This window comes from Lonchura striata, chromosome 13 (assembly GCF_046129695.1).
Source record: "Lonchura striata isolate bLonStr1 chromosome 13, bLonStr1.mat, whole genome shotgun sequence".
Lineage (NCBI taxonomy): Eukaryota > Metazoa > Chordata > Aves > Passeriformes > Estrildidae > Lonchura > Lonchura striata.
This window is the reverse complement of record NC_134615.1, coordinates 22,403,254-22,430,653: the sequence shown is the minus strand read 5'-3', so window position 1 is coordinate 22,430,653 and position 27,400 is coordinate 22,403,254. Positions and strand designations below refer to the sequence as shown.

The 27,400-nt window shown below is 56.6% G+C and overlaps 5 protein-coding genes across 6 annotated transcripts in view; 3 read left to right on the top strand and 2 right to left on the bottom strand.

Annotated features, from left to right (window-relative positions):
* Positions 1-123: 123 nt before the first annotated feature.
* RNF166 (ring finger protein 166) lies at positions 124-7,094 on the top strand. Of its 2 annotated transcripts, XR_002465154.2 has the most exons (7): positions 124-290; positions 2,112-2,268; positions 2,660-2,772; positions 3,011-3,125; positions 3,956-4,063; positions 4,748-4,937; positions 5,218-7,094. XR_002465154.2 is itself a non-coding variant. In XM_021526995.2 (6 exons), the coding sequence occupies exons 1-6, from the start codon at positions 124-126 to the stop codon at positions 4,811-4,813; spliced, it is 726 nt and encodes a 241-aa protein (XP_021382670.1). In that variant the 3' UTR covers positions 4,814-7,094. The 2 variants fall into 2 exon arrangements, 1 of the variants encoding a protein (XP_021382670.1); XM_021526995.2 differs by having other exon boundaries at positions 4,748-7,094.
* Positions 7,095-7,725: 631 nt separating this feature from the next.
* On the top strand, positions 7,726-12,230 carry MVD (mevalonate diphosphate decarboxylase). The gene is made up of 10 exons (XM_021526996.2): positions 7,726-7,810; positions 8,332-8,402; positions 8,606-8,720; positions 9,187-9,330; positions 10,051-10,250; positions 10,336-10,410; positions 10,835-11,053; positions 11,134-11,249; positions 11,329-11,437; positions 11,986-12,230. Exons 1-10 carry the CDS (start codon positions 7,741-7,743, stop codon positions 12,064-12,066), a joined length of 1,200 nt encoding a protein of 399 aa, XP_021382671.2. The 5' UTR covers positions 7,726-7,740; the 3' UTR covers positions 12,067-12,230.
* A 1,767-nt stretch (positions 12,231-13,997) lies between these two features.
* CYBA (cytochrome b-245 alpha chain) lies at positions 13,998-17,126 on the top strand. The gene is made up of 6 exons (XM_021526997.3): positions 13,998-14,069; positions 15,201-15,270; positions 15,478-15,552; positions 15,732-15,815; positions 15,910-15,991; positions 16,243-17,126. Exons 1-6 carry the CDS (start codon positions 14,012-14,014, stop codon positions 16,420-16,422), a joined length of 549 nt encoding a protein of 182 aa, XP_021382672.1. The 5' UTR covers positions 13,998-14,011; the 3' UTR covers positions 16,423-17,126.
* Positions 17,127-17,973: 847 nt separating this feature from the next.
* Positions 17,974-25,529, bottom strand: IL17C (interleukin 17C). The gene is made up of 4 exons (XM_077786245.1): positions 25,478-25,529; positions 24,834-24,967; positions 18,473-18,795; positions 17,974-18,390 (listed from the first exon to the last, which is right to left on the bottom strand). Exons 1-4 carry the CDS (start codon positions 25,527-25,529, stop codon positions 18,141-18,143), a joined length of 759 nt encoding a protein of 252 aa, XP_077642371.1. The 3' UTR covers positions 17,974-18,140.
* Positions 25,530-26,056: 527 nt separating this feature from the next.
* The window catches only part of ZC3H18 (zinc finger CCCH-type containing 18), a 43,608-nt gene continuing 42,264 nt past the window's right edge, over positions 26,057-27,400 (bottom strand). The window contains exon 19 of the mRNA XM_021526935.3: positions 26,057-26,747. Coding sequence (XP_021382610.1) covers positions 26,549-26,747 — 199 coding nt within the window. The 3' untranslated portion in view covers positions 26,057-26,548. The remainder of the gene's footprint in view (positions 26,748-27,400) is intronic.

Sequence of the window (27,400 nt, the reverse complement as noted above, 5' to 3'; positions counted from 1 at the left end):
GGCTCCGCTCGTCCCACACTCGGCTCCGCTCGGCTCCGCTCGGCTCCTCCCGTCCCGCCGTGTCCCGGCGCGCTCCCGTCGCGCGGTGGTGACGCGGCGGCGCCGCTCGGTGACGCGGCCGCCATGTTCCGGAGCCTGCTGGTGGCGGCGGCGCAGCGGCCGCAGGGCCCGGCCGGGCCCCCCCGCGCCGCCCCCGGCGCCGCGGCCGAGGCGCTGGAGGCGCAGTTCAGCTGCCCCATCTGCCTCGAGGTTTTCCACCGCGCCGTCGGCATCGCGGGCTGCGGCCACACGTGAGACGGGGCCCGGGCGGGGGCGGCGGGGACCCCCGGCATGAGCCGGCCCCGGCGACGGGCGGGGCGCGGGGCCGGGCGCTGTGCCGGCCGTGGGATCCTTGGGGCGCTCTGCGCTGAGCCCAGCCGGTACCGGCACGCCCGGCCCGCACCGGGGATGGTTCGGTACCGGCACCCCGGCTCCCACCGGGGGTGGTTCGGTACCGGGACTCCCGGCTCACACCCGGGATGGTTCGGTACCGGGACCCCCGGCCCGCACCGGGGATGGTTCGGTACCGGGACCCCCGGCTCACACCGTGGATGGTTCGGTACCGGCATGCCCGGCCCGCACCGGGGATGGTTCGGTACCGGCACCCCCAGCTCATACCCGGGATGGTTCGGTACCGGGTGGTTCTGTAACGGGACCCCCGGCTCACACCCGGGATGGTTCGGTACCGGATGGTTTGGTACCGGAACCCCCGGCTCACACCCGGGATGGTTCGGTACCGGATGGTTCGGTACCGGAACCCCCGGCTCACATCCGGGATGGTTCGGTACCGGGTGGTTCTGTAACGGGACCCCCGGCTCACACCCGGGATGGTTCGGTACCGGGTGGTTCTGTAATGGGACCCCCGGCTCACACCCGGGATGGTTCGGTACCGGATGGTTCGGTACCGGAACCCCCGGCTCACACCCGGGATGGTTCGGTACCGGATGGTTCGGTACCGGGACCCCCGGCTCACACCCGGGATGGTTTGGTACCGGGTGGATCGGTACCGGGACTCCCCTTTCACCCTCGGTCGGTACCGGGCCCTGATCCCATCCCACGGCAGGATCCCCATCCCAGCCCTGCCCAGGACCCCCGACCCTTCCCCCGTGTCCCCCCAGCATTTCGGGGTCACCCTGGTCCCTTTCCCGTGGGATTTTGGGGCCGTTCCCGAGGGGCTGCGGCTCTCTGGGGCTCCAGCACCGCCTCTCTGCTTCTCTGGGGCTGGGGGTGATTCCTGACCCCTCTCCGGTCCCCTGATACTGTCAGAGCCTTTGGGGCGTTTCATTCCCTGCTGAATTCCAGGATAATCGATTCTGGGGACCTTTGCCTCCTCTGGGCTGCTGGGATTCCCTTGCTCCTGGGGATGGAAGGACCTTGGGATGAGCTGATCCTGCCTGGCCTGGGGACCCAGCACTGACTTGGGCCCCTTTCCAATCCAGCCTTGGAGCAGGGAATTGTCTGAGCCTGCAGGAGCTCCCTGGGGACTCACCTGCTCCCAGTTCTCCCAGTAAGGATGCTGATCCCTGTGATGCCCCGAGAGGCTACCCAGAACAGAGGCTAAACAAAGGAAAAGGATTAAAATATGGATTTATTAGAAAGGCCTTCAAAGGATACACCTTGGGCAGTACAAGAGCCCAAGATGGACTCCGAGCCACAAATTTTCACACTTTTATAAGTTTTGGTCCATTTCCATATTGGGGTTAATTATCCAATTCCAGCTCCGGGTGATGCAGTCCCATCCTCCCAGATTACTCTCATCAATTCCCTGGTGTGTGGATTTTTTGGGCCTTTTTGTTTGCACTTTTTGAGGCTGAAGCTGCAGCGGTGTCCTTGGTTTTTGGGTTGGAAAAGGATTGTTCAGTGTGCCTGAGCTGGTTCTGGGGCTGGGAAAGGATTGTTCAGTGTGCCTGAGCTGTGAGGAGAGCTGCTGGCACTTTGTGTGGAGTTCAGATTTATTTCCCAATCTGAAAATTGCTAAAACTGCTAAAAAGCTGAACCCCATCACCTGGGTTCTGGGGGAGGGGGTGCCCTGCGGGGATCCTGCTGTGCTCAGGGCTGCCCTGTGCCCCCAGGTTTTGTGGGGAATGCCTGCAGCCCTGCCTGCAGGTGCCCTCCCCGCTGTGCCCGCTCTGCCGCGTGCCCTTCGATCCCAAAAAGGTGGAGAAGGCTTCCAGCCTGGAGAAGCAGCTCTCGTCCTACAAGGCTCCCTGCAGAGGCTGCAGCAAGAAGGTAAAGCTGCCTGTCCCCGTTGTCCCCGTCCTCCCCATCCTCCTCTGGAATGTGTCCAGAGAAGGGAACGGAGCTGGGGAACGCTGGGGAAGGGTGGAGGGAGGCTCAGCCTGGAGAAAAGTTGGCTCAGGAGGGACCTTCTGGCTCTGCACAGAATGGGACAGTCAGGGAGGGTCGGGCTCTGCTCCCAGGGGACAGGAACAGATCCTCTGGGGATCCTTGCAGCCCCAAATTTCCATCCTGCAAGGAAGGACGGGTGGCTGCAGCATTCCCACTGCTGTGGGTCATCCCACGTGGAGCAGAGGTGACTCCCAGCTCAGCTGAGCTCCTGTCCTGGCTCCTGGCAGGTGTTCCTGCACCTCCAGGAATGTTTCTTGTCCTCCTCCTCCAGGTGACCCTGGCCAAAATGCGCTCTCACGTCTCGTCCTGCGCCAAGGTGCAGGAGCAGATGGCCAACTGCCCCAAGTTTGTTCCAGTTGTCCCCACATCCCAGCCTATTCCCAGGTAGGGAAACGTGGCCCTCCCTGCATGCCCCAAAATCCAGGTGTGTGTTGTGCCTTCCCTTGGGAGGAAGAGCAGCACCTTTTTCCCTCCTGGGGTTCCGGTGCGTGGGGTGGGATGAAGGCTCCACCAGAGCAGGGAGGTGGGCTGGGCAGGGGCTGGGGCTGGCTGGGGCTGTGTTAGTTTGGAAGGAGCCAGTGCAGCCTCCCCTGAGATCTGAGCTCCTCCTGGCTCTCCCCAGCAACATTCCCAACCGCTCCACGTTCGTGTGTCCGTACTGCGGCGCGCGGAACCTGGACCAGCAGGAGCTGCTGAAACACTGCATGGAGAACCACCGCAACGACCCCAACAGAGTGGTGAGTGCTCTGTGCCCCTGTGTGTGCAGGCACAGCTGTGTTCCAGCTGCTTTCAACCCCTCTGCGAGGTGGGGATCTGTCCCTGCTTTGGTAGAGGCTCCCTGGAATGAGCTGTCTCCATCCCCCTGTTCCTGCAAACCAGGTGGTGCTGGATCTCCTCTCCCTGTTCCCTCTGGGTTGACCAAGGTAGGGGACTTGGGATCTTCAGCACAGGAAGGACCTGGAGCTGATGGAGCAGCTCCAGAGGAGATCACCAAGTTGATCAGAGGGCTGGAGCAGCTCCAAAGGAGATCATCAAGTTGATCAGAGGGCTGGAGCAGCTGCAGAGGAGATCACCAAGTTGATCAGAGGGCTGGAGCAGCTCCAAAGGAAATCATCAAGTTGATCAGAGGGCTGGAGCAGCTCCAAAGGAGATCATCAAGTTGATCAGAGGGCTGGAGCAGCTCTGCCATGAGGGAGAGGCTGAAAAAATTGGGATTGTTCAGCCTGGAAAAGAGAGGCTTCAGGGTGACTTAATCATGGCATTCCAGGACCTTCAGGAAAGGTGGAGAGAGACTGTTGACAAGGGCCTAGAGTGACAGGACAATGGGGAATGGATCCAAACTGCCAGAAACTTGGTTTGGGTTGGATATTAGGGAGAAATCTTTCCCTGTGAGGCTGGGCAGGCCCTGGCACAGGTGCCCAGAGCAGCTGTGGCTGCCCCTGGATCCCTGGCAGTGCCCAAGGCCAGTCTGGGTGGGGATTGGAGCCTGTCAGAAGAGGGGCAGCACTCCTCTCTCTGGCAGGTCCCTGTGCAGGTGCCACCATTCCGTGTCCGTGTGTCCCCACAGGTGTGCCCGGTGTGCTCGGCCATGCCCTGGGGGGATCCCAGCTACAAGAGTGCCAACTTCCTGCAGCACCTGCTCCACAGGCACAAGTTCTCCTACGACACCTTCGTGGTGAGTGTGAGCCTGAGTTAAAAATGGGGACCCTCCTCCCTGTGTTCTGTGCCAGGAGGTGAAACCAGCCCTTCACGGGGCACAAGTGTCCCACCCGTGAGACCCCCACACCCACCAGGAGGAGAGGGGATTGTTCCTGTGCTCCACAGAATGGGTTTTTCCATGGAATTCTTCCCCTGAGGAATTGTAATGAAAAGCTCCTTTTCTTGGAGGTTTTGGGAGCAGGGGGTGGGACCAACCCTGCCCCAGGGTTTTGGGGGGTGTGGTTGCTGCATGTGGGGGGTCCCTGACCCCTCCTGTGTGGGGGGCAGTTGTGATGGCTCAGCCTTGGCCTCAGGGGAGGCTCTATTCCCATCCTGCTTTCATTGGAGAGATGTCAGGGAAAAGAACCTCCAGGCATTTTCCGAGGAATATCCTGACTTTTCAGGAGTTGGATAAACCCGACCTGGAGCTCTGCAAAAACCCCTGGCCTCTCTGGAAAGCTTCACCCTTTGGCCTCAGCTTGCGTGGGCATGTTCCATCCCTCCTGGCAGGGGTGGGATCCCAGGCAGGAGAGGGATGTGGGCACAGGGGGCACCCCGAAGAGCACGGGTGCCACTCCTGGGATCCGTGTGCCACAGGAACGGAGGCTCCGTGGGCACAGAGCTGTGCCAGCTCTCCTGAGCTGCCCTGTTGCATTTTCAGGATTACAACATCGACGAGGAGGCGGCGTTGCAGGCAGCCCTGGCTCTGTCCCTCTCTGAGAACTGAGGCTGATCCCTCTCCCTGTCCTGGCTCCTTCTGGACACTGCAGGAACCCTCCGGAGCCCCACTCTGTTCCCACTGCAATTCCCACCTTGTTTGAGAAGGTGGAGGAGCCTCTTCAGTTGTCACAGTGAGTGAGCAGAGAGCTCTGCAGCAGGGCTGGGATCTATCCTTGGATTGGAATTTAATATCTGTGTTGGGAGCATAGCCCTGTGTCCAGATCTATTTATTGTCAGATGCTTTTTGGCACACTTGTCCCTGCTGTCTGCTGCAGCAGAGCAGGTACCTGGAACTGAGGGAATGGATGCCAAACCCCCTCACTTGGAACTGGAATCAGCCACATCCTTTTAAAAAGGAGGAAGGCAGCACGGAGCATCTTTTTTTAAACTCTCCAAGGATTTTTTTTCTAGAGATGTCAGGCTGTCCTGACCCCCGTGCTGGAGGCTGGAGCTGCCTCCTTCAGCTGGATCCCAGGATGAGACTGAGCAGTGCTTCAGAGGAGCCCTGGAGGATGGCATCCAGCACCCAGGGAAACCTCCCCTTCCTCGTTTTGTACCGGCTCCTGGGACACCAAATCCTCGCCTTTTTCTACACGAAGCGAAGCCTTTTCCACGTTTTCTAGAGCGGGGTCAGAAGCTGTTCCCCTTCACTCTGCAATATCTGCCACCCTGGACAAGAATATTTTTATGGAACATGATGAAGAAAGTTTTTATTTTTTACACAGATAACCCAAGCAAACCAACACGTGGATTTGGAACGGGGCAGGAGCTGGATCCCGGAGCAGCGGGTCGGACTCTGAGGTGGGGGAAGTGCAGAGATCTTCCTGGGCCTTCCCTGGATATTTCTGGGCCTTCCCTGGATCTCTCTGGGCCTTCCCTGGATCTCTCTGGGCCTCCCCTGGATCTCTCTGGGCCTTTCCTGGATCTCTCTGGGCCTTTCCTGGATCTCTCTGAGCCTTCCCTGGATCTCTCTGAGCCTTTCCTGGACCTCTCTGGGCCTTTCCTGGATCTCTCTGGGCCTCCCCTGGATCTCTCTGGGCCTTTCCTGGATCTCTCTGGGCCTTTCCCTTCCCTCCCCTGCCTGTGAGGGAGCAGGCAGGATGGTTGGGTTGGATCCAGGTGCTGGTTGCCAATGGAATTGCTGTCCATGCAGGATCCCAGCCCCAAGTTCCCCCCAGAAATCAGGGATTGCATCTCCCTGTGGTAATCCCTCCCTGGGAACATCCTGGTGAGCCCTGCCCCTTCCTCTCAGCCCTGCCTGCTGCTGCTGGGGTTGGCTCTGGAGGGTTGGGAGAGGCTGGCAGGGAGATGGCACCGGGTGAACCTGAGGGAGGGGGTGATTCCCGAGAGCCTTCCTGCAGGATTTGCAGGGAAAGGGTGGGAGAGGCCCCCTCTGCATCTCCCTGCTCCAAGAATTCCTGAGCTTTATCCCAAACCTGGCTCCAGCTCTGCTCTAGCAATACTGGCTTAGGGTTTATTCTGGTTTTCATAGTCCTGGCTGATTTTGGGATGGTGCAGGGAGCCCTCAGCTCCCCTGGCAGGGCAGGGGAAGGGCTGGAGCTGCCCCGCTGCCAATTCTGGAGCCAGGCCAGTGAGGAGGGGTGGGAGCTTTTACCTGCCCTGGAGGATGTTCCTGGTGGGATGGAGAGCCACTGGCATCTTCCAGGAGGGACCTAGGAGTGTTTCCCTGCCCTGTGCTCAGCTGGGAGCCTCAGCTGCTGGAGCAGCCTGTGAGAGCTTGGTGCTGTCAGGCCAGCACTGTTAACCTCGGGCTGCTTCCCTCTCTTCTCCTGCTCCTCCTTTTTGCCCCACAGGGGCAGAGCAGGGGCAGCAAGAGCTGCTTTTGTAAAGCACTTTAAGGCCCTGGCTGTGAGGGGCCATACCAGGCTGTGCCAGGGATCCCTCTGTATACCAGGGATCTTCTCTGTGCTAGGGATCCGATCTGTGCTAGGGATCCTCTCCCTGTGCCAGGGATCCCTCCCTGTGCCAGGGATCCCTCCTTGTGCCAGGGATCTGTGCCAGGGATCCCTCCCTGTTCCAGGGATCCCTCTCTGTGCCAGGGATCTGTGCCAGGGATCCTCTCCCTGTGCCAGGGATCTGTGTCAGGGATCCTCTCCCTGTGCCGTGGATCCACGGATCCCACTGGCCGTGACCACCAGTGCGTCGCCACCCACCACTTTTTTGCATAATTAGAACTTTTAACGAGCCGTCCTGTTTTTTGGAGAGGAATGAACTCGATGACGTATTTGTAGCAAACCATTTTTTCTCAATAAAGGCAGTTTCATCCACGCGTGGCCCCTGGGGTGGGGGGAGCACTGGGGCAGTACTGGGAGCACTGGGATACTGGGGGCACTGGAGGACTGGCATACTGGGGGTACTGGGAGCACTGGGATACTGGGGCACTGGAGGGTCTGGGAACACTCAGAGTACTGGGGACAGTTGGAGTGCTGGGGTGTGAGGGTGACATGGAGTTTGGGAGCACTGGGGCAGTACTGGGAGCACTGGGGCGGTACTGGGAGCACTGGGAGCACTGGGGTACTGGGATCATTGGGGTATTGGGAGCACTGGGGCTCTGGGACGATACTGGGGGCACTGGAAACCTGGGGGTGCTGGGGCACTGGGATACTGGGAGCACTGGAAACCTGGTGGTACTGGGAGCACTGGAAACCTGGGGGTGCTGGGGCACTGGGATATTGGGAGCGCTGAGACTGTACCAGGAGCATCTGCGCATGCGCAGCTATTGCCCAATTCAAAAATGGCGCCCCCCCAGGCCCAGCCCAGCGCGCTTGGAGGGCGGGGCCTCCCGTGGTCCGATCGCTGCCATTGGCTGTCGGGAACCAGTGCCGCGCTCTCGACCAATGGCGAGGTGGGGCCCGCCGCAGGCCACGGTGACGTGCGTGGCGCGGGGGCGGGGCCTGAGGGCGGGCGGCGGCGATGGCGGCGGAGCGCGGGCTGGCCATGGCGACCTGCACGGCCCCGGTGAACATCGCCGTGATCAAATACTGTGAGTGCCGGGCTCGGCCGGGCCGGGCGGCACTGCGGGCCGGGGGACACCGGCTGCGGGCCGGGCTGGGCGTGCCGCGCTATGTCCTCGCTTGCCGGGCCATGCCGTGCCGTGCCAAGCTCTGCTATGCCGAGCTTTGCTTTGTGTCCGTCAGTGCCATTCGGAGCTGTTCTGTGCCGCTCCGTGCCGTGCTGTGCCATATAATTCCTGGCTGTGCTGTGTCATTCCTGTCTGTGCTGTGCCATTCCTGTCTGTGCTGTGCCATTCCTTTCTGCTCCGTGCCATTCCTGTCTGTTCCGCGCCATTCCTGGCTGTGCCGTGCCATTCCTGGCTGTGTCGTGCCATTCCTGTCTGCTATGTGCCATTCCTGCCTATTTGCTCTGTGCCATTTCTGTCTGTTCTGTGCCATTCCTGGCTATTCGTACCATTCCTGGCTGTGCCATGCCATGCCTTATTGTGTCCATCAGTGCCATCAAACTTCCATGCCATTCCAAGCCGTGCCATGCCGTGCTCTCTTGCAGGGGGCAAGCGTGACACCAACCTCATCCTGCCCATCAACTCCTCCCTGAGCGTGACACTGCACCAGGACCAGGTGGGTCAGCACCAGCTTTAGGACCAGGTTTAGGATCCGGACCATGATCAGGTTTAGGACCAGGACCAGGTTTAGGACCAGGACCATGTTTAGGACCAGGACCCAAGACCAGGTTTAGGACCAGGACCAGGACCAGGTTTAGGACAGGACAGGTTTAGGGTCAGCCCCCGGGGGTGCTGAGCCCCTTCCCTCTCTCCACACAGCTCAGGACCACCACGACGGCGGCCGCCAGCCGGGATTTCACGGAGGACCGGCTGTGGCTCAACGGGAAGGAGGCGGACGTGGGGCACCCGCGGGTCCAGGCCTGTCTGCGCGAGGGTGAGCGTCCCCTGCCCGGGGGTGTCCCTGCTGTCCCCTGTCCTAGTGTCCCCTGATCCTGGTGTCCCTGTTGTACCCTGCTGACCTCTGTCCCCCCATCCCTGTTGTCCCTGCTGTCCCCTATATCACTGCTGTCCCTGACTCCGCTGTCCCCACTGTCCCTGTTGTCCCCTTGTCCCCGTTGTCCCCACTGTCCTCTGTCCCCTGTCCCCACTGTTCCTGTCCCTGCCAACCTCGCTGTCCCTGACCCCTCTCTCCCTGACCTTGCTGTCCCTGCTGTCCCTGACCCTGCTGTCCCTGTCCCCTCTGACCCTGCTGTCCCTGTCCCCTCTGTCCCCACTGTCCCTGTCCTCTGTCCCCTCTGACCCCTCTGTCCCTATCCCCTCTGTCCCCAACCCCTCTGACCCCTCTGTCCCCACTGTCCCTGTCCCCTCTGACTCCGCTGTCCCTGTCCCTGTCCCCGCAGTGCGGCGCCTGGCGCGGAAGCGCCGCGGGGCCGGCGAGGACGCGGCTGCGCTCAGCCTTTCCTGCAAAGTCCACATCGCCTCCGAGAACAACTTCCCCACGGCCGCCGGGCTCGCCTCGTCCGCCGCCGGCTACGCCTGCCTGGGTGCGTGTGGGGCCGGGCCTCTGTCCCCTCCTGCCCTGGCAGGGTGACAGGGCTGTCCCCTTGCTGCCACCTGTGCCCTGCCTGTGGCAGTCTGGCTGGGAGGGGTGGCTGGGCTGTCCCCTCTGACTGTCCCCTTCAGTGCCAGCTTTGTGGTGGCACTGGGAGGGGTGACAGGGCTGTCCCCTCTGCTTGTCCCCTCAGTGCCAGCACTGGCCTGGCTCTGTGGCAGCAGCAGCAGGGTGACAGGGTTGTCCCTGTCCCCACAATGTCAGTGCTGGCCCAGCTCTGTGGCAGCAGCAGCAGCGTGGCAGGGCTGTCCCTGTCCCCTCAGTGCCGGCGCTGGCCTGGCTCTGTGGCAGCAGCAGCAGCGTGGCAGGGCTGTCCCTGTCCCCTCAGTGCCGGCGCTGGCCTGGCTCTGTGGCAGCAGCAGGAGGGTGGCAGGGCTGTCCCTGTCCCCTCAGTGCCGGCGCTGGCCCGGCTCTGTGGCAGCAGCAGGAGGGTGGCAGGGCTGTCCCTGTCCCCTCAGTGCCGGCGCTGGCCCAGCTCTGGCAGCAGCAGGAGGGTGACAGGGCTGTCCCTGTCCCTGCAGTGTCGGCACTGGCCCAGCTCTGTGGTGGCAGTGGGAGAGGTGACAGGGCTGTCCCTGTCCCCGCAGTGTCGGCACTGGCCTGGCTCTGTGGTGGCACTGGGAGGGTGACAGGGCTGTCCCTGTCCCCGCAGTGTCGGCGCTGGCCCGGCTCTACGGGCTGGAGGAGGAGCTGTCCGAGGTGGCCCGGCGGGGCTCGGGCAGTGCCTGTCGCAGCATGTTCGGCGGCTTCGTGCAGTGGCAGCGCGGGGAGCGCCCCGATGGCAGCGACAGCCTGGCCCTGCAGGTGGCCCCTGAGACGCACTGGCCGGAGCTCCGCGTCCTCGTCCTGGTGGTGAGGGGCTGGCAGGGGATTTGGGTGGCATTTGGGACTCGGGGGGCTCGGCAGGGGCCGTGTCCCAGTGGCTGTGTCCCCACAGGTCAGTGGGGAGAAGAAGCCGGTGGGTAGCACGGCGGGCATGCAGACCAGCGTGGAGACCAGTCCCCTGCTGAAGGTAGGAGGGGGACACGGGACTCGTCCCCTTTCCCTTGGAACGGGGCTGGATGGGGTGCAGGGACCCCCAGAGGGTCACAGTGCTGTGGGTGTCACCAAATTGGGGGTACAGTGACCTTCCTGCAGTGGGTATCCCCAGATTTGGGGTGACCACCACCCATCTGTGGTGGATGTCACTGAACCGGGGTGACCATACCCTCCTTCCATGTGTATCACTAAACTGGGGTGGCCACAAGCTGCCTGCTGGGGTTATCACTGATTTGGGGTGACTGTGACCTTCCTGCTATGTCACTAAACTGGGGTGACCGTGACCCTCCTGCCATGGGTGTCACTAAACTGGGGTGGCCACAACCTTCCTGCTGGGGCTGTCACTGGTTTGGGGTGTCACCGATGTGGGCCGATGGTGACCCCCCGTGCCGTGGCAGCACCGGGCAGAGGTGGTGGTCCCCGAGCGCCTGGCGCAGATGATGCGGCACATCCAGGAGCGGGACTTCGAGGGCTTTGGCCAGCTGGCCATGAGGGACAGCAACCAGTTCCACGCCACCTGCCTGGACACCTTCCCGCCCATCTTCTACCTGACGGACGTGTCTCGCCACATCATCGCGCTGGCGCACCGCTACAACGCCCACCACGGCCACACCAAGGTACCCGCGGGGCCCCGGGGGCGCTGCCCCGGCGCCGTGGCCCTGCCCCGGGTCCCCACGGCCCCCCGATGCCACCGCAGGTCGCCTACACCTTCGACGCCGGCCCCAACGCCGTCGTCTTCGCGCTGGCCGACGCCGTGGCCGAGTTCGTGGAGGTGCTGAGGCGCAGCTTCCCCCCGGCCGCCAACGGGGACGAGTAAGGGAGCCCCGCTCCTCGCTGGGGTTGGGGGTGCTGGGGGCACGGCGGGGGCTGAGCGCTGCCCCCCGTGCCCCAGGTTTGTGCGGGGGCTGCCCGTGGGCTCGGCCGCGCTGCCGCAGGAGCTGCTGGCCGCCGTGGTCACCGAGCCCCTGCCCGGGGCTGTGCGGTACATCCTGCACACCAAGGTGAGGGTGGGCGGCTGGGGATGGGGTCTGGGGGGACACGGCCTCTGGGGGAGGGATCTGAGCCCATCCCTGTCCCCAAGGGGGGTGGTGGGACCCCACTGCTGTGCCCAGGGGGGGTCCAGGACCCCATCCCTGTCTCAATTCCCATCCCTGTCCACATCCCCAGCTGGGTGTGTAGGGCCATGTCCCCATCCCCAGGGTGGTGTGTGGGACCCCAACCCTGTCCCCACCCCCAGGTGGGTGTGTGGGACCCCATCCCTGTCCCCATCCCCAGGGTGGTGTGTGGGACCCCAACCCTGTCCCCATCCCCAGGGTGGTGTGTGGGACCCCAACCCTGTCCCCAACCCTGTCTCAATTCCCAGGTGGGTGTGTAGGGCCCTGTCCCCATCCCCAGGTGGGTGTGCAGGATCCCATTTCTGGACATATTCCCCCTGTCACAATCCATGGGGTGACCTTTTGGGGTCTGTGGGGCACAGAGCTGCCCTCACCCGCAGCGGGGAGGGTCCTGCAGGCTCCCCAGTGTCCCTGACCCGTGTCCTGCCCCACAGCCTGGCCCTGGTCCCCAGCTGGTGGATGACCCCAGCCAGCACCTCCTGGGCGCGGATGGGCTGCCCCGCAGCCGGGCCTGACCCCGGTGACACTCTGGGACACGCGGGGGTCCCGGTGCCACCAGCGGGCCTCAGGACCTGCCCCGGGCCTGCTGCAGAGCTGTCCCCAGCCCTGGGGCAGGATGTGACCCCGGGGCTGCTTTTTAATCTTTTCTAAGGAAATAGAGAGGTCCTGTTCCAGTGCTGCTCTGGGCTCTCGGGCTCTGTGTGTGGGGCTGGGGGGGAACAGTGCCTGCCAAAATGGGGGACAGGAGATGGGGACAGTCCCTGGGGCTGACCCTGTCACCCTGTGTGACCCCTGTGTCCCGTGTGGGGCATCTCCCGTCCCACATGCGCCCGAGTTGTCACTGATCCTGTCCCTGCACGTGCCACATCCCCTGTCCCCTCCCTGTCCCTCACAGGACTGGCCCTGTCCCCATCGCTCCAATGTCCCTGCTGCTGGGACCGACCCTGTCCCCCTGCACGGCCCCCGTGTCCCCGGGGTGGCCCTGTCCCTCCAGGCCATCCCTGTCCCCTTGTCCCGGTGTCCCCGGGGGTGTCCCTGTCCCTCCAGGCCATCCCGGTGTCCCGGGGGTGTCCCTGTCCCTCCAGGCCATCCCTGTCCCCCTGTCCCAGTGTCCCCGGGGGTGTCCCTATCCCTCCAGGCCATCCCGGTGTCCTGGGGGTGTCCCTGTCCCTCCAGGCCATCCCTGTCCCCCTGTGTCCCTGGGGGTGTCCCTGTCCCTCCGGGCCATCCCTGTCCCCTCCTGTGTCCGCATGTCCCTGGGGGTGTACCTGTCCCTCCAGACCACTCCTGTCCCCCTGTGTGTCCCCATGTCCCTGGGGGTGGCCCTGTCCCTCCAGGCCGTCCCTGTCCCCTCCTGTGTCCGTGGGGGTGTCCCTGTCCCTCCAGACCATCCCTGTCCCGGTGTCCCGGGGCTGTCCCTGTCCCTCCAGGCCATCCCTGTCCCCCCATGTCCCCAGGGGTGGCCCTGTCCCTCCAAGCCATCCCTGTCCCCCCATGTCCCGGTGTCCCCGGGAGTGTCCCTGTCCCTCCAGGCCACTCCTGTCCCCCCATGTCCCGGTGTCCCGGGGCTGTCCCTGTCCCTCCAGGCCACTCCTGTCCCCCCGTGACCCCGCGGTGACCCCGGCTCGGTGTCCGGTCCCGCGGGGGCGTGGCCAGTGGGAAAGGGGCGTGGTCAACATGAGTGGGCGTGGTCAACACGAGTGGGCGTGGTGTGTGGAAAGGGGCGTGGTCAGTTCGGGGGCGTGGCCTGCGGGAGTCGCGCCGCGCCCGCCTTCCGGGTCGGGACCGGGCGAGCGGAGCCGAACCGAGCCGGGACAGCCGGGCCCAGCGGGAAAAGCAGAGCGGAGCGGGCCCGATACGAGCCGGGCTGAGCCGAACCGGGCCGGGCCGTGAGCAGCCGAAAGCGAGCGGAACCGGGAGTACCGAACCCGCTCGGACCGAACCGAGCGGAACCGGGAGTACCGAACCCGCTGGGACCGAACCGAGCGGAACCGGGAGCACCGAACCCCTCGGACCGAGCCGAGAGGAACCGGGAGTACCGAACCCGCTGGGACCGAACCGAGCGGAACCGGGAGTACCGAACCCGCTGGGACCGAACCGAGCGGAACCGGGAGCACCGAACCTCTCGGACCGAGCCGAGCGGAACCGGGAGCACCGAACCCCTCGGACCGAGCCGAGCGGAACCGGGAGCACCGAACCCGCTCGGACCGAGCCGAGAGGAACCGGGAGCACCGAACCCGCTCGGACCGAACCGAGCGGAACCGGGAGCACCGAACCTCTCGCACCGAACCGAGCGGAATCGGGAGCACCGAACCCGCTCGGACCGAACCGAGCGGAACCGGGAGCACCGAACCTCTCGGACCGAACCGAGCGGAACCGGGAGCACCGAACCTCTCGGATCGAGCCGAGCGGAACCGGGAGCACCGAACCCTTGGGGACCGGCCGGTTCGGCCGCGGGCCATGGGGCAGATCGAGTGGGCCATGTGGGCGAACGAGCAGGCGCTCGCCGCCGGGCTCAGTGAGTGCGGGGGGCTCAGGGGTTTTGGGGGACCCGGGGACTCCAGAAAGTCCCCGGGGCTCCGGGAGGAGGGATGGGATGGGTGGGTGGGGGTCCCGGTCCCACCGGGCTGGAGGCGCCGGGGACAGCCGGGAAGTCCCGGAGCCTCCGCTTCCTCTTTTCTCTTCCTCCTCTGCCCTCTCCTCCTCGGTTCCGTCCTCTCCTCCTCCGCTCTCCTCTTCCTCCGGCCGCGGGGCCAAAAATCCCCCCCAGATTTTTCTGGGGCTCCCTGAGCCCGGGGGTGCCCCCGCAGCATCTCCCGGTCCCCGCGCTTGGCAGCCCCGGTGCCCTTCCCTGGATCCGGGGGTCCCGAGGGGTCCCGAGGGGTCCCGGGGCCGCGATCCCGGCCGGGGGACTGCGGGGGCTGTGCCCGGATTTGGGGGGGCACACGCTCAGCTCGGGGCTGTATCCCGGTTTTGGGGGGTTGTGTCCCCGGTTGGGGGGTTGTATCCAGTTTTGGGGGGTTCTATCCCGGTTTTGGGGGGTTGTGTCCCGGGTTTGGGGTTGTATCCCGGTTTTGGGGGGTTGTGTCCCTGTTTTGGGAGGATGTATCCCGTTTTTGGGAGTTGTGTCCCGGTTTTGGAGGATGTATCACGGTTTTGGGGGGTTGTATCCCTGTTTTGGGGTTCTGTCCCTGTTCGGGGGTTGTGTCCGGGGTTCGGGGGTTGTATCCCGGTTTTGGGGGTTGTATCCCGGTTCGGGGGTTGTGTCCCGGTTCGGGGGTTGTGTCCCGGGTTTGGGGGTTGTGTCCCGGTTCGGGGGCTGTATCCCGGTTTTGGGGGTTGTATCCCGTTTCTGGGGTTGTGTCCCGGGTTTGGGGGTTGTGTCTCGGGTTTGGGGGTTGTATCCCGGTTCGGGGGTTGTGTCCCGGTTCGGGGGTTGTGTCCCGGGTTTGGGGGGATGTATCCCGTTTCTGGGGTTGTGTCCCGGTTCGGGGGTTGTGTCCCGGTTTTGGGGATTGTATCTCGGTTTTGGGGGTTGTGTCCCGGTTCGGGGGTTGTGTCCCGGTTCGGGGGTTGTGCCCGCGCTGGGGTCGCTGTCCTGGCCCGGGGGGGTCCCGGAGCGACCCCTCCATGCCGCCTGTTCCCGCAGTTCTGCTGACGGGCGGGGTCGTGGCCGTGGCGGGGCAGTTCCAGGGCTGGTACTTCGCGGCCTATTCCATGTATCCTTCATTCCCGGGGCTGGGCTGCGGGAAACCCTGGCCCGATCTGGCTGGGAGCAGGACCGGGGAGGGCTCGCATCCCGCATCCCGCCTCCCACCTCGCCCCGCTGCTCCCGGCCCTGCGTTCCCCGCCCCGCACATCCCGGTTTTTGGGGATGCGGGTTGTTCCCGGTGCCACGCCGCCTTTCCTTGACGGCCGGCTGGCAGCGCGGCAGGGCTCCTGGTGTGCCTGCTCGAGTACCCCCGGAGCAAGCGCCAAAAGGGCTCCACCATGGAGAGGTGGTGAGTGCCGAGCCCCCCCTGCAGCCCCGGCACCCCCAAACTCCGGGATGTGGCAGCAGAGCTGGATCCCACGCCTGTGGGTTCCTCGGGGTGATCCTTGCAGAGGTGGGGGTCCCTGGAGGCCGGGTGTCCCCTGAGGGTGGGGACACCCCCAGTGACCCCCCGCTGTCACCCCGCAGCGGCCAGAAGTACCTGACAGCCGTGGTGAAGCTGCTGGGGCCCCTCACCAGGAATTATTACATCCGAGCCATCCTCCACGCCGCGTGAGTGGGGTGCAGGACTGGGAGTGGGGCTGGGAGTGGGGCTGGGCCCCCCCAAGCCCCCCAGCTCCCTCTGAACCCCAAATCTCTGTCCCAGCCTGGCTGTCCCTGCCGGATTCCTCCTCTCCACCATCCTGGGCACCGTCTGCCTGGGCATCGCCAGCGGCATCTACCTGCTGGTGAGTGCAGAGGGGCTCTGGGGGGCTGGGAGGGGCAGGGCACCCCTAAACCCACGGCCCGGAGCTTCCCTGTGGATTCCAGAGGCATTCCCAGGCTGGGCTGCAGGAACACCCCGTCCCCATCGGGGTGGACGGGGGGGGGGGGTCACATCTTCCTTCCCCCCCTCTGCTCCCAGCTGCGCTTTCCCTGCCCCAAACAGCCCCTTTTTTGGGGTGGGGGTTGTTCCATGGGGCTATTCCCCATCCCACAGGCTGCAGTGCGAGGGGAGGAGTGGAGACCCATCGAGCAGAAGCCCCGGGAGCGGCCCCAAGTGGGGGGCACCATCAAGCAGCCCCCCAGCAACCCCCCGCCCCGGCCGCCCCCCGACGCCCGCAAGAAGCAGCCGGAGGTGGGGGGGCAGGTGAACCCCATCCCTGTGGAGGTGGAATAATGGGGGATCCTCCTGCCCCCCTGCTCCTGGGGATCCCCAAAGCCCCGGGGCTGCTGAGCTCCTGCTGGGGGTCCCCTGCTCCTGGTGATGCTCAGATCCCTGGGATCATCAGTTCCCCCTGAGCACCCCAAATCCCCAAATCTGGGGTGCCCAGCTCCTGGTTATCTCCAGATCCCCAGCAATGCTCAGCTCCTTGTAGGATCTGTCTCCCTGTAGGATCTCCATCTCCTGCAGATCCCCAAATCCCTTAAGAAGCTCAGCTCCCAAATTCCCAGCGATGTGATGCTCCTTGTGGGGTTTCCAGCCCTCAGGAGCTTCCCAGTTTCTGGAGATTCCCAAATCCCTGGGCCTGCCCAACTCCCTGTGGGGTCTCCAGCTCCCAGGAACTCCCCAGCTCCTGCACCTCCCCAAATCCCCAAGAATCTTCAGCTTCCTGTGGGGTCTGCAGCCCCCAAGGCCTTCCCAGTTCCTAAGGATCCCCCAAATCCCTGTGAGTCTGCAGTTCCTGGGAAACCCCGGATCCCTGGGCATGCTTAGCTCCCTGAGGGTCCCAACTCCCCAAGCACCCCCCAGTTCCCTGGGGGATCCCCAAATCCCCGTGGAACTCCAGCTCACAGGGAATCCCCAGCTCCCGGGGGGATCAGGCAGCTCTCCCTGGTTTTTGTCATTTCTGCAGTTGCTGTTGCAATAAAAAGTGGGAAAGGTAGTGGCTGCCCCTGCCTCCTGCTCCAGGGGGATCCCCCCAGTCCTGCCCTGCTCCTGGGGGGCTGGGACAGGACTGGGGAGGTGTTTTGGGGACAAACAGTGCAGTTCTGGGCAAATCCAGCATGTGGGTGTGCAGAGTATGGCCACGGCAGGGTCCCCTCCCAAAATCCTTATGGAGCCACAGTGGGGTGGAACTGGGAGGGCCCTGCACTGGGGGTGCACAGGGAGTCCCAAAGGAGCCCCCAAAACCCGGGGTAACCCCCAGCAGGGAACGTGGGGAGCATTTCCCTGCCCAGTCCCACTCGTGGGTGCTGCACGTTTCCCGGTGTGATGTGGGTGCCAGATCCCAAATCCTTGATCCCGCTGGGATCAGCAGCTGCTCCAGGCCCTGCTCTGTCCCCTCAGGGGCTGCAGGTGGCCCAGGGCACCCCTGGGTGCTGCCAGCACCCTGGCAGGTGGCACCAGCTCCGTGGGCTGTGGTGCCCGGGGGCAGAGCCGTGGGAAAGGTGTGGGTGTCGGGGTGCCAGGGCTGGGTCCCCCCCGGGGCTGGGGGTGTTGTGGGGCACCCCCGTGCCCTGCTGCCCTCCCCATCGCCTCCCAGCTCATCCTGCCCTGCCCACCCAGAGGGGCTGAGGGGTGTCCCACAGCCGGGCATTGCCCGGGGATGTGCCCCAATTCCCAACATCCCGATGCCCTGGGCACAGAGCAAGGACCGTGCCAGGAGTTGTTCGCTTTTATTGGCAGCATTAAATAGTGCTAGGAAGGAGACAATAAATACCTTTTTTAGGGGGGAATAAATAACCAGTGAGTGCAGCACTCACAGGGTCTGGCCGTGGGGCGCTGCTGGCCCATGGCTTGGAGGGTGGGGGGGTCAGCAATAAATAAAGGGTACAAAAAGCCCCGGGGCAGCGAGGCTGATAAATAACTGATAAATAACCAGGGCAGGGGCCACCCTGGCGGGTCGGGTGCTCTAAAACAAGCACGGGCGGGGTGCGGCGGTGGCCGGGCCGGGCTCAGCGCACCGTGCGGGGCAGGACGCAGGTGCAGCCCACGGGCACTCGGATGTAATCCACCTCCAGCGCCACCAGCCCCGGCGCCGCGGGCCGCGGGCACGGCTTGCGCCGCAGCACCAGCATGGTCTGGTGGATGGCCACCGAGTTGAGCGACGTGGTCTCCCGGCCGGTTTTCACATCCACGCAGCCGCTGCACAGGCACTCGGCGAAGGCCAGCTTGCGCGGGTAGCGGTCCTCGTCCTCGTCGATGCTGCGGGGACGCGGCGACAGTTCCAGGCGTGCCGCCGGCTCTGAGCGGCTGGCACGGCCCGGCGGGGAGGGGCGGCACTCACCGGTAGCGCCACGGCGAGATGGAGCGCTCGTGATGCTCGCCGCGGAGCCCGGCGCGCACGGACAGCGCGGGGCAGCCCGGCGGGCGCTGCCGCCGCCGCCGCCGGGCCCCGGCCGCCTCCCCGCGCTCCAGCTGCGGCACCAGCTGCACCGAGACGTGCCGGTCCCAGCGCAGGCTGCGCCCCAGCAGCTGCGCCGGAGCCTCGGGCCCCAGCTCGGCCCCGCTGAAGCAGCGCACGGCCGAGAGCCCCGAGCCCGGCCCGGAGCGCCGCAGCGCCCGGCACTGCCCCAGCGCCGCCAGCACGGCCAGGGCGGCCAGCCAGCCCTGCGGGGACAGCGGGCGTTAGGGACATCGGGGGACAGGGACACACGGACAGGGACAGGGACACACAGCCAGGGACAGGGACATCGGGGGGACAGGGACATCGGGGGACAGGGACAGGGACACCGGGGGGACAGGGACACACAGCCAGGGACAGGGACATCGGGGGGACAGGGACATCGGGGGGACAGGGACACACGGACAGGGACAGGGACATCGGGGGACAGGGACACACGGACAGGGACATCGGGGGACAGGGACACACAGCCAGGGTCACCCAAGGGGACAGGCACACACAGCCCTCCATCCATCCATCCATCCATCCCTCCATCCATCCATCCATCCATCATCCATCCATCCATCCATCATCCATCCATCCATCCATCCATCCATCCATCCATCATCCATCCATCCATCCATCATCCATCCATCCATCCATCCATCCATCCATCCATCCATCCATCATCCATCCATCCATCCATCCATCATTCTTCCATCCATCCACCATCCATCCATCCACCATCCATCCATCCATCCATCCATCCATCCATCCATCCATCCATCATCCATCCATCCATCCATCCATCATCCATCCATCATCCATCATCCATCATCCATCATCCATCCATCCATCCATCATCCATCCATCTGTCCATCCATCCATCCATCATCCATCCATCCATCCATCCATCATCCATCCGTCTATATCTATCATCTATAAATTCCTATTATTCGATTTCTCTGTGGGTTTAATCTCTGTATCTATAAATGTCTCTATATCTCCATGCCTACAGAGTATCTATACATTTTTATCTGGACGTCGATATCTCTAGATCATCTCTGTGTCTCTATCTGGATATTTATATATCTGTATCTATATCTGTGGCTATGGCTATATATCTATAATTATATAGCTATATATTTATATCTATCTATATATATCAAAGACATCTATATATCTATTTCTATTTATCTCTGTCTATATCTATAGTTATTTCTACATATATCTATTTCCGTTTTTATCTATATCTATCAATCTATATTTCTATATCTATATTTCTATCTATATCTGTACCCAGATCCATCTATACCTATTTCTATTTCTATTTCTATCTAGTCATATTTTTATATGTATGTATCTATATAAATTTTTATTTTTATCTATATTTATCTATATCTATTTCTATTTTTATCTACATCTATCCATATCTATTTCTATTTTTATCTACATCTATCATCTCTCTATATATCTATATCTATCTGTATCTATATCTATCTATATCTATTTCCATCTACATATATCTATATATTTACATTTTTATCTGTATCTATCTATTTTTATTTGTATCTGTATTTATCTATATCTATTTCTATTTCTATCTATATATACAAATAATTTATCTATATATCTATATCTATATCTATATCTATATCTATATCTATATCTATATCTATATCTATATCTATATCTATATCTATATCTATTTCTATCTGCACCTATCTATATTTTGATTTATATATATATATTCCATCCCTAAAAAATTAGCACACCCACATGCAAACTCAATATGCACACACACACACACTGTATACACACGCAACATCTGCAGGCATAAACACACAGGAATATATAAAAATGAATAAACACAAACACACACACACAAAATATAAAAAAATATATAGTTATATAAAAATATATTTACATTTATATTTATAAAATATATATTTATTTGTAAATATAAATATGTTTGTATATGACTATGACTATGACTATGACTATGACTATGACTATGACTATGACTATAAATATAAATATAAATATAAATATAAATATAAATATAAATATAAATATAAATATAATATAAGAATATAAATGCACTCAGAAAAAAAAAAATATAGAGAGAAAACCCCACACAAATGTACTGGCACTCACAAGGGTTTCACACCCTTCACCCCAAAAAAGGTGTGCAGGAGAGATGCACACACACTGTGAGACACACACACAAATATACACCCATATGCACACAGAAAAAAAAAAAAAAGATATATATATATATCTATCTATATCTATATATCTATATCTATATCTATATATATATATATAGATATATAGATACATAGTCATATAGATATAGAGACATGATATAGATATAGATATAGATATAGATATAGATATAGATATAGATATAGATATAGATATAGATATAGATATAGATATAGATATATAGAGATAGAGATAGATAGAGATGATAGAGATAGAGATAGAGATAGAGATAGAGATAGAGATAGAGATAGAGATAGAGATAGAGATAGAGAGAGATATATATTTTTAATATATATTTTTATGTGTATGCAGAAACACAGAAAAACATTGATGCACACACAGAGGAGCTGTGCGTGCAGGGACAGCCTGTACCCACATAGAACACAGAATTTAATTTATATATTGATACATTCGGGATATACAGGCAGAGAGGGCCTGAACACACCTATGGACCCCCAGCCTAATGTATATCATACAATGTGTAATATATATAATATATATAATGTATGATATATATCATATATATAACATGTGGAATATAGAATGGTATATTAAATATAATATATAATAAAATCTACATAGTATACACATAATACACACAATCTATAATAGGTATAATTTAATATACATTATAATATAATGTATGTTAAATTATACATTATATATTTTATATGTATAAAATATTTTAATTATATATATAATCTATATAAGATATAATTTTATATTTTTATATTTTTATATGTCTATATTTCTGTATTTCTATATTTATTTCTATATTTCTATATTTCTATATAAATAACATATATTTTAATATATATTTCTATATTTCTATATGTTTATATATAAAAGTTATATATTATATATTAGATACGTTTATGTGTATATTATATGTTGATATATATACACATATATGAGAATATATATTATTTTGTGTAAAAATACGATATGTTGTATGAATATAAAGCGCCAAGGAATGTATATGCATGTGAATATAAAGCCCAGTACACATATACACATTTACCTGATATACGTGTTTTTTATATATTTTAAAATGATATATTTTTATATGTATGTATAGCTTAGTACACATATATGCATATAAATATATATTATATATTTATTTATACAGGTACATATGTTTATATATAGTTTAATAGCTATTTATATAGTTTATATTTATTTAAAACATATGTATATATTTATATCCATATCTATAGAGGAGAAAGAAATATCTGTGCAGGAGAAAACTCCTGCCTGTGTGTGAATGAAACATTAAATTTAGCATAAACAACCTCTGGGATTTAAAAAATAATGGAAAGGGAAAAAAAAGAAAACATAAATATGTATAATATAAATAAATAAAAGTAAAGGTAAATTTAATAAACAAAATAAATTAGAAACAAATATAAATATATAATTATTTTTATGTATTTCTATATATTAAAATATATATAATATATAAAAATTATATATATTTATACTTAAATATATATACTTATATATATTTATACTTTATATAAAAATATTTTTATATAATATATATTTATACTTAAATATTTTTAAATGTAAGTATATAAAATAAAAATAACTATAAATAAGTAAATAAATATATAAAGGAATAGATAATTTAAAGACAAGCTAGATAAAGAAAAGGATAAAGAAATAGAGAGTATAAATACACATAGAAAATAGAATAAAATAGGAAATTAAAATTACAAATAAAAATAATATAAAATGGAATAGAAATAAGATGAAATGGAATATATATAAGAGAAAATGGAACATATATAGGATGAAATGGAATCTAGCTGGGTATTAAATGCAGCAATAAATAAAATTCTGTGTGTGTTGGGAGTGCACACACGGGACCAGAACCACACTGAGACATAGAGATAAAATGATATGGAAATGTATGAAAAATACATATAAATACACGTAAACACAGAGCACAGAGCAGCAGTGCACACTCACACAGCACTGACGTGGAAATAAAGATATATAAATATACATATAAATAGAGAAACGCACACACACACATCACTGACATGCAAATAAATATTAAAAAATATAAATAGAGATAAACACAGACAGACATAGCACTGACATGGAAATAAATATATATAAATACATATAAATACAGAAAAACACACACAGAACACAGAGCAGCAGTACACACACACATACAACACTGACATAGAAATAAATAGAGAAATATTTTATATATATATATATATATATATATATATATATATATATATATTTATGTTATATATATTTATATAAATATATAAATACATATAAATACAGATAAACACACACAAAACACTGACATAGAAATAAATATATAAATATAATATATATATATTTTATATAAAAATATATAAATACATATAAATACAGATAAACACACACAGACACAGCATTGACATGGAAATAAATATATAATAATATATAAATGCACACATGGAAACACGGCATGGACACGGGGGAACACACATGGAAACACGGTACGGACACGGGGAACACACAGAGCCCTGCACGGGGTGTGAGACACATAGGATACACACATGGAAAATACACACAGAAAATACACATAAAATACACATAAAATACACACGCAGAAAATACACACACAGAAAATACACAGAAAATACACAGAAAATACACACACAGAAAATACACACACAGAAAATACACATAAAATACACAGAAAATACACACACAGAAAATACACAGAAAATACACACACACACAATGCACACAAAATATACACACAGAAAATACACATAAAATACACACACAGAGCCCTGCACGGGGTGTAACACATGTAGAATACACACACGGAAAATACATAGAAAATACACACAGAAAATACACGCATGGTGTGTAACACACATAAAATACACAGAGATGTGCAGAGGGTGTGTAACACACTCATTAAACACCCAGGGAACCCACACATCACACACACACACAGAACTATGCACAGGGTGTGTAACACACACACAAAATGCACACAGGGTGTGTAACACACTCATTAAACATCCAGAGAACCCCACACATGACAGGTAACACACACTCAGACCTATGCACACGGTGTGTAACACACATAAAATACACACAGAGTGTGTAACACACACATTAAACACTCAGAGAACCCCACACATGACAGGTAAAACACACACACACACACACACACACACACACACACACACACACATCGCACACACACAGAACTATGCACAGGGTGTGTAACACACACATAAAATACACAGTGTGTAACACACATAAAACACACACAGTGTGTAACACACTCATTAAACACCCAGAGAACCCCAGACATCACACACACACTCAGAGCTGTGCACAGTGTAAAACACACACATTAAACACACACAATGTGTAACACACACATTAAACACTCAGAGAACCCCACACATGACAGGTAACACACACACACACACAGAACTGTGCGCAGGGTGTGTAACACACACATAAAACACACACACAGTGTGTAACACACTCATTAAACACACACAGTGTGTAACACACTCATTAAACACCCAGAGAACCCCACACATGACAGGTAACACACACACACACACACATACACACACTCAGAGCTGTGCACAGGGTGTGTAACACACACATAAAACACACACAATGTGTAACACACACATTAAACACTCAGAGAACCCCACACATGACAGGTAACACACACACACACACAGAACTGTGCGCAGGGTGTGTAACACACACATAAAACACACACACAATGTGTAACACACTCATTAAACACACACAGTGTGTAACACACTCATTAAACACCCAGAGAACCCCACACATGACAGGTAACACACACACACACACACACACACACAGAACTGTGCACAGGGTGTGTAACACACACATAAAACACACACACAGTGTGTAACACACTCATTAAACACCCAGAGAACCTCCCCCCAACACCCCCCAGCCCCAAACCCCACGTTACCATCAGCCAGGTGTTGAGGCACCACGCCAAAATTTTGGTGGAGGGGGCAGGGAAGGCGGCGGAATTTGGGGAGGGGAAGGCGGCGGAATTCGGGGAGGGGAGGGCGGCGGAATTCGGGGCAGAACGCTCCCAAACTGGAGGGGGACCCCGGGAAGCGCAGCCCCGGGGATGAGCGGCCGAGTGGCAGCGCCGCCGCCGCCGCCGCCTTTTATAGGGCCGGGCAGGTGATGTGCACACACCTGGAAACTCCAGCTCCAGGTTCCTTCCTCCTCCCCGCGGCCGCCACTTCCTTCTGCGCCGCTCCACGTGTGCCAGCCGGGAGCACGGCGCCTCGGAGCCCCGGGATTTGGGCAGGGAGGTGGGCAGGGGTGGCCCGGTGACACGGGCATCCCCCAGGCTGTGCCCCGTTGCGCCACCGGCGCCGTGAGATCACCATGGCATTCCCGGGCAGAAATCCCGAATTGGGCAACGCTGGGAAGGGCTCGAGGGTTGCCATCAGCCCTCCAGGATGGACCAGTGGCCTCCTCCCAGCAGCACCTGTGGGATACTGGTTTTGTGCTGGGGGTGAGGAGCGGGGCTGGAGGATGGGGAAATCCCGGAGGATGGGAAATGCCAGGGACCCCAAAAATTGTTCTCTGAGGTACCCCAGATGATGCCCCCCACTAACACTTCACACCGGTAGGATACTGGTTCCATACTGGGAACAAGCAGCCTGGGAAATCCATTGGGATTTCCAGCACTGCTCCCCTAAATTAGGGGGATTTGTCCCTGATGCCAGGCAGGGCAGAGCCCCCCAAAAACACACACCAGTGGGACACTGGTGTCACACCGGGTGCTCCCCCAGGACACAGAGCAGCTTTTCCAGCTCCGCAGAGCTGCTCCTGCCCCAAAAACCCCCAAAATGAGGGGTACGTATCCCCTCACCCCCCCACCAAGGCAAGGGAGGTGCAGACAAGAGCAGGAAAATTGGTTATCAAAATATTTTATTTCAGGGAGATCCCTCCAAAAAAAAAAAAAAAAAAAAAGAAAAAAGAAAAAAAAAAGAAAAAAAAAAGAAGAAAAAAAAAAAAGCAACCTAAACAAAACAAAACAAAAAAAGGAAAACCAAAGGAAGAAGGACCCTCCTGGCAGACAGACACGCCCACAACACCTGCAGGGCTCCTGGGCAATCAACCGAACCGATCCCCTGCTCCAAAGAAACGCCAGGGCACTCCCGAGGGGACTGAGGCAGGAATATATATATATATATTTTTCCTGGGGGAGGAGGGTGCTGCCAGCAGTTCACAGCAGTTTTCGGCTCTCTCGGCACACGGGACTAGAACTGCATCGCTGAAGACACTCGACACACAGCAGGGCTAACTAGGAGAATACAACTCGAGGCTAGCAAAGAGGAGAGGGAGCACAGGAGGCTGGGAGCATCCCACGGGGCTGGAGTCTCTGTGCAGAACGGACACGGCCCCGGAGCCCTCCCGGAGCCGCTGGTCGCGGGCTTTTCCTGACTGGACAAAAACTTCCTTAATTTTCTTTGTGTTTGGTTGTGTGTGTGTGTGTGTGTGTGTGTGGGTGGGTGGGTGGGTTTGGTTTTTTTTTTTTGTTTGTTTTTTTTCTTAAAAAGAACCGCGGCCAAAACGAAGACGAGGAACTGCAAAATCCCGAAGCGGCCGCTTTTGCCACTATTTATAAAAACATCACCAGTCACTCCGGGGCACGGCCCACTATACTTTTCCCGGGATTTTGGCCCGTTTGCGGGCGATGGCATCCTCCACTGCCTTCAGCTGCTTCAGGAGCTCCTCCCGCCGGGACAGGGTGCTGGACTTGCTGCCCTTGGCAGCCGCAGGGCCCGGCTCCGAGCCCTTGCCCGGCACGCTGGTGACTTTGCTGGAGCTCTTGGACTGAGGGGAGAGCTGGCGTTTCCTGCAGGGAGAGAGGGAGGAGCAGTGAGAGGGGCTGGGAATGTCCCAAAGGATCTGAGGGAAGCTAAAAGTGCACTGAGCAACATTAAATCATGGTTTTTAAGGTCCTTTCTCACATAAATTCCATCTTTTTCGTCTTTTCACTACCATGGGTTGCTCCATGGGCACTGCCAGGGATCCACAGCTTCTCTGAGCATCCTGTACTAGGGCCTCCCCACCCTCCCAGGGAAGGATTTCTCCCTAACTTCTGAGCTGAACTTAAGTACCAGGAAATGCCACATAGCTCAAGGAGCAGGTGGGAGAAAAGAGGTTGGGAGACAGGAGGAGGCCTTGAGTTGAAAACTGGCTTAAATGGTAAAACATAGCCATTCCATGGGGATTCCCAGGATTAAACTCAGTGCCAGCTCGTGGCTGCAGTGAGCAGCTCTGTGAGACCCAGAGGGGAGGGCAGCCCTGGAGCATCCCCTCAATCCCAAATCCTTCAGCCCCTTCCCTGTGATGTTTGCCCCCAGAGATCCTCGCAGAGAATCCACAACCCTCGAGCCCCCAGAGCCACACATCCAGTCCTGCCCTGGCACATTCCCAGCACTGCAGCAGGCACAGCCTGCCAGGAGCTTGGCTGAGTGGTCACCTGGCACCTGCACGGGAGGGTGC

Excerpts from the sequence above, each read along its gene's own strand:
- IL17C (XM_077786245.1), bottom strand. The coding sequence starts at position 25,529 with ATGGAACCAGTATCCTACCGGTGTGAAGTGTTAGTGGGGGGCATCATC. Across the intron at positions 24,968-25,477 it reads AGTGGGGGGCATCATCTGGG|TTTGGGAGCGTTCTGCCCCG; the intron begins GTACCTCAGAGA and ends GTCCCCCTCCAG. Across the intron at positions 18,796-24,833 it reads GCCTCAACACCTGGCTGATG|GGCTGGCTGGCCGCCCTGGC; the intron begins GTAACGTGGGGT and ends CTGTCCCCGCAG.
- CYBA (XM_021526997.3), top strand. The coding sequence starts at position 14,012 with ATGGGGCAGATCGAGTGGGCCATGTGGGCGAACGAGCAGGCGCTCGCC. Across the intron at positions 14,070-15,200 it reads GGCGCTCGCCGCCGGGCTCA|TTCTGCTGACGGGCGGGGTC; the intron begins GTGAGTGCGGGG and ends CTGTTCCCGCAG. Across the intron at positions 15,553-15,731 it reads GGCTCCACCATGGAGAGGTG|CGGCCAGAAGTACCTGACAG; the intron begins GTGAGTGCCGAG and ends GTCACCCCGCAG.
- MVD (XM_021526996.2), top strand. The coding sequence starts at position 7,741 with ATGGCGGCGGAGCGCGGGCTGGCCATGGCGACCTGCACGGCCCCGGTG. Across the intron at positions 8,403-8,605 it reads TGACACTGCACCAGGACCAG|CTCAGGACCACCACGACGGC; the intron begins GTGGGTCAGCAC and ends CTCTCCACACAG. Across the intron at positions 8,721-9,186 it reads CCAGGCCTGTCTGCGCGAGG|TGCGGCGCCTGGCGCGGAAG; the intron begins GTGAGCGTCCCC and ends CTGTCCCCGCAG.
- RNF166 (XM_021526995.2), top strand. The coding sequence starts at position 124 with ATGTTCCGGAGCCTGCTGGTGGCGGCGGCGCAGCGGCCGCAGGGCCCG. Across the intron at positions 2,269-2,659 it reads GCAGAGGCTGCAGCAAGAAG|GTGACCCTGGCCAAAATGCG; the intron begins GTAAAGCTGCCT and ends CTCCTCCTCCAG. Across the intron at positions 4,064-4,747 it reads TCTCCTACGACACCTTCGTG|GATTACAACATCGACGAGGA; the intron begins GTGAGTGTGAGC and ends TTGCATTTTCAG.